This window comes from Sus scrofa, chromosome X, assembly GCF_054392235.1.
Source record: "Sus scrofa isolate SSC_HxYL_T2T_F1_AM1 chromosome X, Sscrofa_HxYL_maternal_Yorkshire_Landrace_v2.0, whole genome shotgun sequence".
NCBI classification, from domain to species: Eukaryota; Metazoa; Chordata; class Mammalia; order Artiodactyla; family Suidae; genus Sus; species Sus scrofa.
In genome coordinates this window covers 66,649,617-66,665,808 of record NC_139401.1, presented here as the reverse complement: position 1 = coordinate 66,665,808, position 16,192 = coordinate 66,649,617, and the positions used below count along the sequence as shown (strand labels likewise).

Below are 16,192 nucleotides of genomic sequence, written 5' to 3'. Positions count from 1 at the left end.
TCTACACTACTTCCTATGTTTAGCAATACTTCCATATTCAATCCTTTGTTTAAGCATAATGGGATTTTCCTTTGTTAAAATTTATGTACCCCTTAAAGAAGCTTGACAAAGGGTCAAGAAACCTGGGTGGTAGTCTTGACATTGTCATTAATTGAATGACCTTAGACAAATCATCTCCCATTTCCAGATCTGTTTACTCATCTGTAAAATGAAGGGTATGGATAAGTAGTTTTTAAACTATATTCCTCAGAACACTGGAAATTATGTGGCAGTACCTCAGGAACTTAGAGGAAGCTGAGACTCTATGCCTCCACCCACCACTGGCTCAACCAGAGCAGCTACACTTTTATCTCTTCTTGTATACTAGACTTTTATAAAATTGTATTTGAATCACAGGTTCCAGTTCCCCCTCTTCAAAAAAAAAAAGCTTGAAAATCACAGAGATCACTACCTGCTCTCAAATTCTATGACCCTGTAATATAAAGCCTTATCAGTCATTTAAATCCTTTGCTCGAGAGTAGATGTAGAAGGGGAAGAGAGAAAAAAAATCCTGGGGATGAGGAACAGTATCTTATAGTGGGGAAAAACAGTGTTGAAATGATAGGTTGGAGCCTTGAACAGAGTTCACAATTTTGCATTTTACTTGAATAACTCTTAGGCACAAATATAGTCTCTTTTTGGTACTTTTCTGTAGTAAAGCTTTGCAAAGTAGAAAAACACTATTTTCTTTATTTTTTAGAAAGAAGGAAATGGATAGACTTTTGACTTGCTTAAATACAGGTAAATATCTCCTTGGTTATTTTCACTCCTTCATCTTGCCTCTATCCTCTATTAAATTCTCCAAGTACATTGAGCACACTGACCCAGGTTTCATGCTTGAGCTAAGCCTCATGCTTTTATTAATGTTTGTCACAGTAGTCTACCTGGTTTCTTTATTCAAAAGCAGAGAAAAGTTTGTCATCACTAGCATTCATCTCCAAATGTTATTTCAGCTCTGTTTTTATTCCAGTTTGTTTTAAAGACATCTCCCTCCCTTCCTTCCTTCTTTCCATTTTTATTGTCACTTGGTCCGAACCTATGCATTGCACAGGTGAAAAAGGATCAAGACAAAAATATTCTTTTTTTTTTTTTGTCTTTTGGGTTTTTGTTTTGTTTTGTTTTGTTTTTTCGTCTTTTCTAGGGCCGCACTTGCAGCATATGGAGGTTCCCAGGCTAGGGGTCTAATCAGAGCTGTAGCCTCTGGCCTATGCCAGAGCCACAGCAATGCAGGATCTGAGCCGTGCCTGCAACCTACACCACAGCTCACGGCAACACCGGATCCTTAACCCACTGAGCAAGGCCAGGGATCGAACCCGCAACCTCATGATTCCTAGTTGGATTTGTTAATCACTGAGCCACGATGGGAACTCCAAGACAAAAATATTCTAAACCCTGCTAATTTTCATGTTCTCTGAATCAAATTCAGATTATTTACTGTTATTGTGAAGCTGTCCATCTATCCATCCAAGCCTGTGTTATCTCCTCTATCTACTAATAATTCCTCCCAGTCCACTTCATTCAGCTAACTTCGTAGCTACATCAGATTCCTTTTTCCAACTCCATCCTTTCTTTCACGATATTCCTTTTGCCTTATTAATAGGTCTTCCCATTTCTACTGTCCATGTACCTATTTCCTTATATCTAAAACAACAAAAATCCATATTTTAGAAATTCTATTCCATCTATTGCATTGGTTGAATTTTATACCTCAAATTAAACAGGGTGTTAAATGTAGCAAAATGGTTTAGAAACCAAAGCTTTTCAAAAGAGAAAAAGGTTGCTGTTGGCATTCTTATCTCTCAGAAGAGCACATGAGTGTGTAATAAATGCTTCCTGATGATGACAACACATTCTAGTTCTATACTATGCTTACTATAAGAGCTCAGTAAATATTATGCCAACCTATCAATGTTCTTCCAATTCTCAATCTCCATTTCAGTTTTTAAAATAATTATTCCTATTCTTTATTTCCTTAAACATAAATCATATCTTTCTACCTCAGGTGGTGAATAATTGCTCTAATTAAAATTACAAATCTCTCCAAAGTTGTGTTTGTTCCCCAAAGTTTGAGTTACCAGCTCCTTGGAGCTTGATAATGCTTTTTGTCATTTTAATTACTTTTGGTATGCACCCATGCACACACACAAAAAAAGAACTTTCAAAATTCATACTCATGTTTTTAAAGCAGGATCAACAATATTGCTAGAGTATAAAGTAAAAGACCTCAAGTATCAAATTTTCCTGTTTGATGCAGCACTCCTGAAACTTGGTCAGTGTTTTGATAGAAGAGCTTTGCCTTCAGACTCAAGGACTAATGAAGCTCATTGGTTTCGAAAAATAGGTAAAAGGAAATTATGTGGCTATGGGAAACATCGTGGGGTGGTAGGATCAGACAGATGTGGATTCAAATTCTGGCTCTTTCATTTGTAGCTATGGGTACAAGAATAACTTGCTTAATCTCAGTTTCATTATTTATAAAATGGGGACAATTATACATTCTTCACAGGGTTATTAAGAGCTTTAAATGAAACAGTGTATGTATCTGGGATATACTAGGTACTCATTAAATATAAGTTTTCTTCCTTTTCTTTAGAAATAGATCTAAGAATAAAATGATGAATTAGAACTGCAGGTGCCCAAGGTTATGCTCATAAATTTGGGCTAGAATGCCCAATTTATTTCTAAATATGATTCATCAAAAAAATGAACTACATAAGGCAATGATATTCTCCTGTACAGCCCAAGGAACTATATCTGATCACATGTGATGGAACATGATGGAGGATAATGTGAAAAAATGAATGTATATATATGTATGACTGGGCCACTTTGCTGTACAGCAGAAATTGACAGGACGTTGTGAATCAACTACAATTTTTTTTTAAAAATGAACTGCATGAAACACTATGAATGAATCTCACGAAAATGATGTTGAGTAAAAGAAGTAAAAGAAGGCATTGAGTATCTACTGCATGGTTCCACTTACATACAGTAAAACAAACAAACAAAAAAAAAAAAACAGGCAAAACTGATTTAGGGTATTAGAACTCAGGATAGTGGTTACCCTTGAAGGGAGTTGTGCTTAAAGAGGATAGGTGGGATTGCCTCTGGGTTTCCTGATAATGATCAAGATCTTTCTTGATCTGCATTAGTTACCTGGATATATACACTTTGTGAAAACTCATCAAGCTGTATGTACAATTATGAATTGTGTAATTTATGTAGGTTCTGTTTCAGTAAAAATGTTTATAAAATTGTGGAAGCAGTCATTACAGTGATAAGTAAGCAAGAGCAATTAAGAAGCAATGTCATGAAGTAAATTGGTTCTGTATGGACATTTTTCTGCTTTATGGGCTTTATTGAGGCTCTAATCTAGGAGAAAAGGGAATAAATACAGCAGTCTGGCTTTTGGGAAACTTATGCAAATAATGCAAAATAAAAAACATTTAAACTAAGAAAGGTTTAATGACTCTGACCTTTTGGAAGTTTAAAGAGTTATTTTCCAGTACTTCTTTTACTGAATTTTAATTTTGATTTTCCAAGGTTTTCCACCATGCTGAGTGTTGCCTAATGGAGTGTTGCCTAATTTGATTTTCCAAGATTTTCCACCATGCTGAGTGTTGCCTAATGGAGCTTCTACTGGTCTATGAAAGATGTGAATCTTTACATCAATTTTCCTCAATCCTTAATTCTGGTGCACCTGTTCTTCACTGAATTTTAACTTTCACCAACTAAAGTTGGTGAACTCATTGTGATCCTTATTTTTTTGATGGATTTGTGCCAACCAAGAATTTATTATATATTCCCAGTTTTAAAAAGTTCAACACTACTTCCATTGGTCCTTGTCTTAGAATTAAAGATTGGAAGTGACAGAAATCTCTCAATTTACCTGGAAATAATTTCTCTAAAAACCTAAAATTAGGTTTTTAACCCCTGAGAAACTCATTAGTATATTAATAGGAGTGGAGATTATAATAGTACAGATTAAACAGTAGATTTTCATAGATATGTTATTTTATGTTAACTTTCAGCTTGGAACTTGGCTGTGCAATGTGACAAAGACCCAGTGACAATGAGAGAGTTTTTCATACTTTCTTATAAGGTAAATATCTTCTATCAAATATCTCATTTATGGACCACAACAAGGATATGACCACTATGGCTATAGTCAAGGGCTAAGTATAGAGCAAGACTGGCTTTTAATCCAGGAACTTTTAATATATGTTTAAGCAGGAATGACCTAAGGAGAATTTGATCCTTAAAGGGTATAATATTAGAATATGAGGCAGTTCTCCCCATGCCAAAATATCACAACCATCTTGGAGCCTAAAGTTCTACCATGAGAGACTTACTCCTTTGTCTTTGAAGGAATTTCAGTCTCCTAGAGTCCTATATCAAAATATACCTATCTTTAGGAGGGAATACTCTAAGAAGTTGACAAGTAGCAAACATTAGGAAGGTTTATGAGTAAATCTATAGGCATACAAAATGCTAAGAAGCTTGGACCTACTTTATAATTTTTCTGAGGGTAGGTTCTGTAAATAAGGATTTGTGAGATTGTTTTATAATTATAAACATTTAAAAATATTTGTTAGGGAGTTCTCATTGTGGCTTAATAGGTTAAAGACCCAGGGTTGTCTCTGTGAGGATGCAAGTTTGATCCTTGGCCTCGCTCAGTGGGTTAAGAATCCAACCTTACATCAAGCTGTGGTGTAGGTCACAGATGTGACTTGGATCTGGTGTTGCTGTGGCTGTGGTGTAGGCCAGCAGCTGCAGCTCTGATTCAGCCCCTAGCCTGGGAACTTCCATATACTGCCGGCGTGGCCATTAAACAATTTTTTTTAATAAAAATAGTTGCTAGCCTCCAAGGTAGAGGTTAAATGCCAGAAAAAGGAACAAGTGTTAATGAGAGGATGAAAGGAGAGGTGGTAAAGAATATCCCTTTTACAATTTTTGGAGTATACAGTTCTAATATGCTGAGTTAGATTAAATGTTCTAGAACTGGAAAAAACTATAGAGATAATCTAGTACAACTCCCTCATATGATATACGAGTTACCTGAGATGTAAAGAGATTGGATGTCTTGAAATGCTATTAGTTAAATGATGTTGATGATTATGATCACTAAATATTTGGGGAAATTAAGAAATAAACTTTGAAAGTTTAGTTATAATTGCCATTTTAATTAGGTGAAATACATTAGTTTTAGTTTTGACATTTGTCATAGCACTAGTAGGATTCCATGTTAGAATCCTTAAGTAGTCAAGAGTTTGGGGTTTTGGGGGTTTTTTTGGGGGGGGGGTTCTGTCTTTTCTAGGGCCTCACCCGTGGCATATGGAGGTTCCCAGGCTAGGGGTCGAATCGGAGCTGTAGGTGCCAGCCTACACCAGAGCCACAGCAATGCAGGATCCGAGCCACTCTGTGACCTACACCACAGCTCAGGGCAATGCCAGATCCTTAACCCACTGAGCAAGGCCAGGGATCGAACTCGCAACCTCATGGTTCCTAGTCGGATTTGTTAACCACTGAGCCACAACGGGAACTCCATAGAGTTTTATTGTAGTAACAATGCTGGCATTTTTCCAAAGCCAGAAGACAAGATTATACCTAATTCTGGTCAAGATTTGACATTGTCTCTTTCAACCTTGAACAATATATGGACTAGTTTCAGCTCTGTTCAATGCAAAGGGGAAATCTATTTGCCAGGGGGGAAATCACTTAGAAATTACAACATAAACCAAGAAGTAAATCACTGCATAGAAATACAGAGCCAAATGACAGAACTTGTAACTGGAAAAGATAAGAAAATTGTGAAGAAATGAAGTTTTTTAATCTCTAGAAAGGTGCTAAAAAACAATAGAAAGTAATGTAAAATTAAAACTGTAAATCAGTGTTATAGTCTATATCATTTTTAAGGTAAGATGTGCTTTTCCAGCTGAATTTTCTCATTCAGACAGGATGTTGCTGATTTTCATTCTGATTGTTTGTGTTCACCTGGCACAATTCTCACTATTCATTGATGTTCTGGTTTTTTCTTATCAGCTGTCCCAGTTTTGTCCTTCAGATCAAGTAATTTTGATTGCACAGAAAACATGTTTACTTATGGCAGCTGCAGTGGATCTAGAGCAAGGGAGAAGAGCTTCAACAACTTTTGAACAGGTAATGTGCAATCTTCAAAGAAAACACAAGAATTCAGTGTGCTGTTTGGTATGTTTTCCTTCCCTGATGCAGTTCTTTTTGATTCTCTTTAGAGAATCCTTTCCTCCATTCTAGCAGCATCTTGATTTCAAAGATTTGTAATAGCTAATTCCACATTTGGCTCGGTCTCTTCTTTTAAAAAGATTGAATAGCTCTTCTTTTAAAATGTTCTTTCCCATAGACTACTCTTTCTGAATCTGTTTTAAATATTCTCTATCTTCATCATCTCCACCTACAGTAGAACTGCTGGGTCATATGGCAATTCTATGTTTAATCATTTGAGGAACTGCTGGACTATTTTCCAAACAGCTGCACCATTTTACATTCCCATCAGCACTAGATGAGGGTTCCATTTTCTTCACCTCCTTGCCACCACTTACTATTATGTCCTTTGGATTATTGCCATCTAGTCAAATGTGAAATGGTATCTTTTTGAAGTTTTTTTTTCGCATTTCCCTGATTACTAACAATGGTATTATTAATGACAGAAAATGTTGAGCATCTTTTCGTGTACTCATTTGTCATTTATATACCTTCTTTGGAAAGTGTTTACTGAGATTTTTTTGCCCATTTTTTATGGAGTTATTTGTATTTTTATTATTGAGTCTAATAGTTCTTTATATATGCTTGATATTTAAATTCTTATCAGATATAATTTGCAATTATTCTCTCCAATTATGTAGGTTGTCTTTTCCCTTTCTTGTTAGTGCCCTTTGAAACAGAAACATTTTTAGTTTTGATGATGCCCATATTCTTTGTTTTTGATGTTGTTGCTTGTGCTTTTTGTGCATATCTAAGACCATTGCCTAATGCAAGGTCATGGAGGTTCACCCCTGTTTTCTTCTTCTAAGAGTTTTGTATTTTTAGTTCTTACATTTAGGCCTGTGATCCATTTTGAGTTAATTTTGTGTATGTTATGTGTTAGGGGTCCTTCTTTATTCCTTTGCATTTGCAAGTCCGGTTACTCCAGGACCATTTGTTGAAGACTCCTCTTGAATTATTTAGGTACCTTTGTTGAAAATCAATTGACCGTAAATAAGAATGCTTATTTCTAGAACCTCAATTCTATTCCATTGATATCTATTTCTATCCTTTTGGCAATAGCACACTGTTTTGATTATTGTGGCTTTGTAGTAAGTTTTGAAATAGGGATATATTAGTCTTCTAACTTTGTCCTTTTTCAAGATTGTTTTGGCTATTCTCCATCCCTTGAATCTTCTTAGGTTCAACATGTCAATTTCTGCAAAAGAAGCCAACTGGGACTTTGATAGGGATTGCACTGACTGTATAGATCAGTTTGGAGAATATTGAAATCCTAGCAATATTAAGTCCTCTAACCTAAGAACATGGGGTATTTTTCCATTTATTTTGGTCTTTAATTTCTTTCAATAATATTGCATTTTTTCAGAGTATAAACTTTGTACTTCTTTTTTGTTGTCTATTCCATTTTTTTCTATTTCTTTTTGAGTCAGTTTCAGTATTTTTATTTCTAGAAATGTGTCCATTACAATCTAAGTTATCTAATTTTTGGCTTACATTGTTCATAGTATTCTCTTATAATCATCCTTTTTATTTCTGTAAGGTTGGTAATGATGTCCCATCTTTCACTCTTAATTTTAGTCATTTGTGTCTTCACTCTTTTCTTCTTCATCAGTGTATATAAAAGTTTATAGATTTTTTAAAATATTTTTCATGAACCAACTTTTGGGTTGTTTTATTTCCTATTACGTTTCTAATCTCTAATTCTCATTCTAATTTTTATTATTTTCTTCCTTCTGATTACTTAAGGTTTAGTTGCTCTTTTTTTCCAAGATTCTTAAGGTAAAAGTTTAGGTTATTGATTTGAGATACCTCTTTTTGTAATATCAGCTTTTATAACCATCAATTTCTTTCCAAGTACTGTGTCTTAATCTGTTTGAGATATTGTAACAAAATACCACAGACTGTGTCTGGGTAGCTTATAAAGAACACGAATGTATTTTTCACAGTTTTGGATGCTGGAAGTCCAAGATCACAGTATTAGCATGGTCACGTTATCTAGTAAGGGCCCTCTTCCTTATTCATAGCTGGCACCTTTTCATTCTGTCCTCACATGGTGGAAAGGACTAGGAGAGACATGAATTCCATTCACGCGGACTCCATTCTCATGACTTCGGCACTTCCCAAAAGGCCCACCTACTAATACTTTCACCTTTGGGGTTAGGATTTCAACAAATAAATTTGGGGGGCACACATTCAGACCATAGCATTTCATCCCTGCCCCCCACCCCCCAATTCAGGTCCTTCTCTCATGCAAAATACATTTACTCCAACCCAATAGCCCCAAAGTCTTGACTCATTCTAGCACTGACTAAAAAGACGAAATCTAAAGTCTCATCTAGAGTTCTCTTGTGGTATAGCAGGTTAAGGATCTGGTGTTATCACTGCAGTGGCTCTGGTCTCTGCTGTGGCTTGGGTTTGATCCCTGGCCCAGGAATTTCGACATGCTGTGGGTGCAGCTAAAAAAAAAAGTTTCATCTAAATATGATTTAAACCAGATATGAGTAAGACTCAAGGCAAGTTGCTCTCCAGCTATGAACCTGTGAAATCAAACAATCCCCATTACTAAAGGAAGAAATAGGGGAAAAAAAGGAGTAGCAGAGCCAAAGTGTTACCAAACTCAAATCCAATTGCTTGTCACATGAAAATCAATACCTGATAGGCAAGTGTTGGTAGAAAACAAAGTTGCTTTTACTTAGAAAGTTGGCAATCTGGAGAGAAGGCAGACTTGTGTCCCCTAAAACCAATTCCAGAGATTCCGCTCAGCCATAAAAGTTTTTAAAAGGGAAACTAGGAAGTAATCTCAGTTAATCATTGACCTAGGGGATCAACTCATAGCCCTGTGGACTCCTGGTGATGTTTCTTTAGATGCTATCTTGCTCACACAGTGTGTTCACAAGATTACTAAAGGGAAAGCTAAGAAAGAGATGGGGTCATCTGATAATTACTTATTCTTGACCTAAGGAAAGAACCAGCAGATTAGGCCAGGTATTGTGTGATCAAAAGATTTGAAAAGTGTGCTTGGACTGGAGATGAGTAGAGCATGGGGGAACCTGATTTAAAAGCTAACTACAGAGAGAGGACAAGATGGCGGAGGAGTAGGAGGACACGCTCGCCCTCTCCCACAAACACAACAAAATAGCACATCTACAGAATAAATGACTCGCACAGAACAGCAACCAATCGCTGGCAGAGGAACCTAAACTCCAATAACGGCAAGAAGTTCGTAACATTACTGGGCAGAACGGGAGAAAAGAGGAGAGTGAGAGAAGGTGAATCCCAGCGGGACGGGCGCTCCCAAAAGGGAACTGCGGAGGAGAAAGGGATCCCGCACCCCGGAAAGTCACCTACACGGGGGAAAGATCAAACGAACCGGAGGAATCTCCAGATGTAGAGAAGAGTGTAGCAGTAAGTTGGAGTATGGAAAAGCCGATCAAGAACCCAATGGACCATCTGAACTACGGGCAGAGTCACCAAAAATTGAGACGCCTGGGTGGGGGCTGGGCACCAAGACCTCGCCTCCGAAGGTTAGTCCCCGAGAAAGGGCAGGGGGACGCCTGGGTGGGGGCTGGGCACCGAGACCTCGCCTCTGAAGGTTAGTCCCCGAGAGGGGGCCTGGGGACGCCTGGGTGGGGGCTGGGCACCGAGATCTCGGCTCCAGAGGTTAGTCCCCGGGCTGAGGGGGCGGGGCAGAGCGGAAACTGCTTGGGAGGTCTAGAAACCAGTTGAAGGGGCAGAGACTGCCTGGGAGACTAGAAAACAAAGCTGTCGCAGAGGAAGGGAACAATACTCTAGGGGCGGGGAAATGGAAAGCCGCATCAGAGGGAACCTGGGAGAAGAGCCTGGTCTGTGCCTGTGCTGGGGAGGGGAGAGAAGAAGGGGTGGGTCCCCATAGAATACCCCCCACGCCACAGCAAGCTTACAGGCCTGCTAGCTAGCTGAAAGCTGTGCTTCCCAGTGCATCCCCTCCCCCCACCCCCACCACCCCCTACATTCTCAACGGACCTGGGGCTGCCTGCCATCCAGGAGGGCTGGCCTCAACAATTGCCTGAAGCCTACCACCGCAGGGGCTGTCCCTGCACAGGCCTGCTTGCCCTTTGGAGGGGCTACACTTCCACAGAGCAGCACCAAACACCACCAGCCCCCGAGAAAAGGCCTGCAGCCCAGAAAAGCTAGAACAAGCTTAGCCAGGCCATGAATAGATCGGCCTAATTCTCAGACGGTTTTTCTGAGTCAGGTTGCCCCGGGGAGGAGCCTCTTCGGTTTCCAACGGCCCTGCTACCCGCCCAAGCCCCCAGGGGATGCTCTAGTGGATCAGCTGCATAGGACTGCCAGCTCCAGGCAGGACCCCCTGCAGCCCAGAAAAGCTGCAACAAGCCTGGCCGAGTCGGGAAAAGATCTCAGATGGTTTTTCTGAGTCGGGCTGCCCCGGGGAGGAGCCTCTTGGGTCTCCAACGGCCTTGCTACCCACCCAAGCCCCCAGGGGGTGCCCTAGTGGACCAGCTGCATAGGGCTGCCAGCTCCAGGCAGGACCCCCTGCAGCCCAGAAAAGCTGCAACAAGCCTGGCCGAGTCGGGAAAAGATCTCAGACGGTTTTTCTGAGTCGGGCTGCCCTGGGGAGGAGCCTCTTGGGTTTCCAGTGCCCCTGCTACCCGCCCAAGCCCCCAGGGGGTGCCCCACTCCCGTGAAATAACTGCTCAGCACCACCAGCCCCCTGGAAGAGTGCCTGCAGCCCAGAAAAGATGCAACAAGCTCGGCCGGACTGTGAAAAGATCCGCCTACATTCTCAGGCTGTCCTTCTGAGTTGGGCTGCCCTAGGGAAGAGCCTCTTAGGTTCTCAGTGACCCAGATAGCTGCTCCAGCCCCCAGGGGGTGATGCACCCCTAAAAACCAGCTGCCCAACACCGCCAACCCCCTGCAAGAACCCCACAGCCTAAAAACACCAGAGCAAGCTCTGCATGGCCAAGTGAAATCTGCTACCATCGTGGTGTGGACCTCCCAGTCCTGTCTGCCCTCAGGAAGTCCTCCTTTGCTTCAAAGAACCACTGTTAGCCCCATCAACACTCCAGGAAAGCCACACTGCCTCAAAAAAGATTGACCAGCAACGCCAGCCCTCAGGAAATATTCCACAGCAGTGACAAGGCAAACACTGCCCGATCATGGAGAGTACAACTCCCTCAGGAGGAAGAAAACAACAAGCAAGATGAAGAAGCTGAGAAACCACCCCCAGTCAAACCAACAGGAGAACTCACCTAAAACAGTCAACAATGAAACAGATCTCTGCAGTCAGACAGACCTGGAGTTCAAAAGAGAAATAGTGAAAATACTGAAGGAATTAAGAGAAGATATGAACAGAAATGCAAATACTCTCAGAAAGGAACTAGAAAAGATAAGGAGGAGCCAAGAAAAACTAGAACATTCATTTGCAGAGATGCAAACTGAACTAGGGGCAGTAAAAACCAGAATGAATAATGCAGAAGAACGAATCAGTGATATGGAAGATAGAATAATGGAAATCACTCAATCCGGTCAACAGACAGAAAACCAAATCAAAAAACTGGAAAGCAATATAAGAGACCTATGGGATAATATAAAGCGGGCCAATCTATGCAGAATAGGAATTCCAGAAGGAGTAGAAAAAGATAAGGGAATGGAAAATATATTTGAAGAAATTATTGCTGGAAACTTCCCAAACCTAAAGGATACTGGGTTCAAGATACAAGAAGCACAGAGGCCCCAAACAAACTGAACCCAAACAGACCCACACCAAGACACATCATAATAAAAATGGCAAAAGTTAGTGATAAAGAGAGGATCCTAAAGGCAGCAAGAGAAAAACAGAATGTTACCTACAAGGGAACCCCCATAAGAATATCAGCTGATTTCTCTACAGAAACACTACAGGCCAGGAGGGAATGGCAAGAGATATTTAAAGTGCTAAAAGGAAAAAATATGCAACCTAGAATACTCTATCCAGCAAGAATATCATTTAAAATAGAAGGGGAAATAAAAATTTTTCCCAACAAACAAAAACTTAAAGAATACAGCAACACAAAACCCAGGTTAAAGGAAATATTGAAAGGGCTTCTCTAAACCAAAAAGAAAGGAAGGAAAGGGAAGAAAAAAGAAAAGAAAAGAAAAGAAAAAAAAGAAGAAGAAGAGGAAGAACTAGGACTGAGGAAACCGCAATCAGAGAGCAGTCACTCAAATAAGCCAGCATACAGATTTAATCATGAACATGCTTCAAGCAAAATAAAATTAAAAAGAAAAAAATAAAAAAGAGTCATCAAAACCATAAAATGTGGGCAAGGGATGTTAGGAAGTAAATAACCCTTTTTGTTTGTTTGTATGTCTCTCTTCTTAATTTTAATATAGTAATGAAGTGTTTGAACTTACAGGACCATCAGGCTAAAACACACAATTATGGGAAGGGGTTAGCATACTTAAAAAACAGGGCAACCACAAGCCAAAACCAAATATCCAACCAAACAAAAAAAAAAAAAGAAAGGAAGAATGGAGAACCATAGAATCAACTGGAACACGAGGTTCAAATGGCAATAAATAATCATCTATCAATTATCAGCTTAAATGTCAATGGACTGAATGCCCCAATCAAAAGACACAGAGTGGCTGAGTGGATAAAAAGGCAAAAACCTTCAATATGTTGCCTACAAGAAACTCACCTTAGGACAGAAGATACATATAGATTAAAGTGAAAGGGTGGGGAAAAATATTTCACGCCAATAGACATGACAGAAAAGCAGGAGTCGCAACGCTCATATCAGACAAAATAGACTTTAAAACAAAAGGCATAAAGACAGAGAAGGACACTATTTAATGATTAAGGGATCCATCCAAGGAGAGGATGTTACTATCATCAACATATATGCCCCAAATATAGGAGCACCCAGATACACACAACAAATATTAACAGACATAAAGGGAGATGTTGATGAGAATACAATCATAGTAGGAGACCTTAATACCCCCCTCACATCAATGGACAGATCCTCTAGACAGAAAACCAATAAAGCAACAGAGATCCTAAAGGAAACAATAGAAAAGTTAGACTTAATTGATATCTTCAGGACACTACATCCAAAAAAAGCAGAATACACATTCTTCTCAAATGCTCATGGAACATTCTCAAAAATCGACCACATATTGGGACACAAAGCGAATCTCCATAAATTGCGGAGCATAGAAATTATCTCAAGTATCTTCTCTGACCACAATGCCATGAAATTAGAAATCAACCATGGGAAAAGGAAAGAGAAAAAACCTACTCCATGGAGACTAAACAACATGCTACTAAAAAACCAATGGGTCAATGAGGAAATCAAGAAGGAAATTAAAAACTACCTTGAAACAAATGATAATGAAGACACAACCTCTCAAAACCTATGGGATGCTGCGAAAGCAGTGCTCAGAGGGAAATTTATAGCAATCCAGGCCTTTCTCAAAAAAGAAGAAAGATCCCAAATTGACAACTTAAGCCTCCACCTAAATGAATTAGAAAAGAAGAACAAAAAAGTCCTAAAGTCAGCAGAAGGAAGGAAATTATAAAGATCAAAGAAGAAATCAATAAAATAGAGACTCAAAAAACAATACAGAAAATTAATAAAACCAAGAGCTGGTTCTTTGAAAAGGTGAACAAAATTGACAGACCCCTGGCCAGACTCACTAAAAAGAGGAGAGAAAGAACCCAAATCACCAAAATTAGAAATGAAGAAGGAGAAATCACAACAAATACAGCAGAAATACAAAAAACCATAAGAGAATACTATGAACAACTATACGGCAACAAGTTTGACAATCTGGAAGAAATGGACAATTTTCTAGAATCTTACAGCCTGCCAAAACTGAATCAAGCAGAAACAGACCAACTGAACAGACCAATCACTAGAAATGAAATTGAAGAGGTCATAAAATCACTCCCTACAAATAAAAGTCCAGGACCAGATGGCTTCACAGGTGAATTTTATCAAACATATAAAGAGGAATTGGTGCCCATCCTCCTTAAACTCTTTCAAAAGGTTGAAGAAGAAGGAATACTCCCAAAGACATTCTATGATGCCACCATCAGCCTCATTCCAAAACCAGACAGAGATACCACCAAAAAAGAAAACTGTCGCCCAATATCATTGATGAATGTAGATGCAAAAATTCTCAACAAGGAGTTCCCGTCGTGGCGCAGTGGTTAACGAATCCGACTAAGAACCATGAGGTTGTGGGTTCGATCCCCGCCCTTGCTCAGTGGGTTAACGATCCGGCGTTGCCGTGAGCTGTGGTGTAGGTTGCAGACACGGCTCGGATCCCGCGTTGCTGTGGCTCTGGTGTAGGCCGGTGGCTACAGCTCCGATTGGACCCCTAGCCTGGGAACCTCCATATGCCGCGGGAGCGGCCCAAGAGATAGCAAAAAGACAAAAAAAAAAAAAATTCTCAACAAAATCTTAGCCAACCGAATCCAACAACATACCAAAAAAATTATACACCATGACCAGGTTGGGGTCATCCCAGGTTCACAAGGATGGTTCAACATACGCAAATCAATCAGCATCATACACCACATTAACAAGAAAAAAAAGGTCAAAAATCATATGATCATCTCAATAGACGCAGAAAAAGCATTTGACAAAGTTCAACATCCATTCATGATCAAGACCCTCGCCAAAGTGGGTATAGAGGGAACATTCCTGAATATAATCAAAGCCATTTATGATAAACCCACAGCAAATATAATCCTCAATGGGGAAAAACTGAAAGCCTTCTCACTCAAATCTGGAACAAGACAGGGATGCCCACTCTCACCACTGCTCTTCAACTTCGTTTTGGAAGTCCTAGCCACAGCAATTAGACAAACAAAAGAAATAAAAGGCATCCATATAGGAAGAGAAGAGATCAAACTGTCACTGTATGCAGATGATATGATACTATACATAGAAAACCCTAAGGACTCAACCCCAAAACTACTTGAACTGAACAATAAATTCAGCAAAGTGTCAGGATATAAGATTAACATTCAGAAGTCAGTTGCATTTCTGTATACCAGCAATGAAACATTAGAAAAGGAATACAAAAATACGATACCTTTTAAAATTGTACCTCACAAAATCAAATACCTCGGATACACCTGACCAAGGAGGTAAAGGACCTATATGCCGAGAACTATAAAACTTTAATCAAAGAAATCAAAGAAGATGTAAAGAAATGGAAAGATATTCCATGTTCCTGGATTGGGAAAATCAATATTGTAAAAATGGCCATACTACCCAAAGCAATCTACAGATTCAATGCAATCCCTATCAAATGACCCATGACATTTTTCACAGAACTAGAACAAACAACCCAACCATTTATATGGAACAGCAAAAAACCCAGAATCGCCAAAGCAATCCTGAGAAACAAAAATCAAGCAGGAGGCATAACTCTCCCAGACTTCAAGAAATACTACAAAGCCACAGTCATCAAAACAGTGTGGTATTGGTACCAAAACAGACAGACAGACCAATGGAACAGAATAGAGAATCCGGAAATAAACCCTGACACCTATGGTCAATTAATCTTTGACAAGGGAGGCAAGAACATAAAATGGCAAAAAGAAAGTCTATTCAGCAAGCATTGCTGGGAAACCTGGACAGCTGCATGCAAAGCAATGAAACTAGAACACACCCTCACACCATGCACAAAAATAAACTCAAAATGGCTGAAAGACTTAAATATAAGACAAGACACCATCAAACTCCTAGAAGAAAACATAGGCAAAACACTCTCTGACATCAACATCATGAATATTTTCTCAGGTCAGTCTCCCAAAGCAATAGAAATAAGAGCAAAAATAAACCCATGGGACCTCATCAAACTGAAAAGCTTTTGCACAGCAAAGGAAACCAAAAAGAAAACACAAAGACAACTT

General features: G+C 39.4%; 1 protein-coding gene across 5 annotated transcripts in view; it reads left to right on the top strand.

Moving 5' to 3' along the window:
* The window catches only part of TEX11 (testis expressed 11), a 382,097-nt gene that overhangs the window by 268,720 nt on the left and 97,185 nt on the right, over positions 1–16,192 (top strand). For all 5 annotated transcript variants that reach the window (XR_014835135.1, XM_003484125.5, XM_085007268.1 and 2 more), the window contains 4 exons: positions 740–780; positions 2,294–2,380; positions 4,071–4,141; positions 6,082–6,198. Coding sequence is in view for 4 of the 5 variants with exons in the window: in XM_003484125.5 (XP_003484173.3) it covers positions 740–780; positions 2,294–2,380; positions 4,071–4,141; positions 6,082–6,198 (316 nt within the window). In the remaining variant the exon portion in view is untranslated. The remainder of the gene's footprint in view (positions 1–739; positions 781–2,293; positions 2,381–4,070; positions 4,142–6,081; positions 6,199–16,192) is intronic.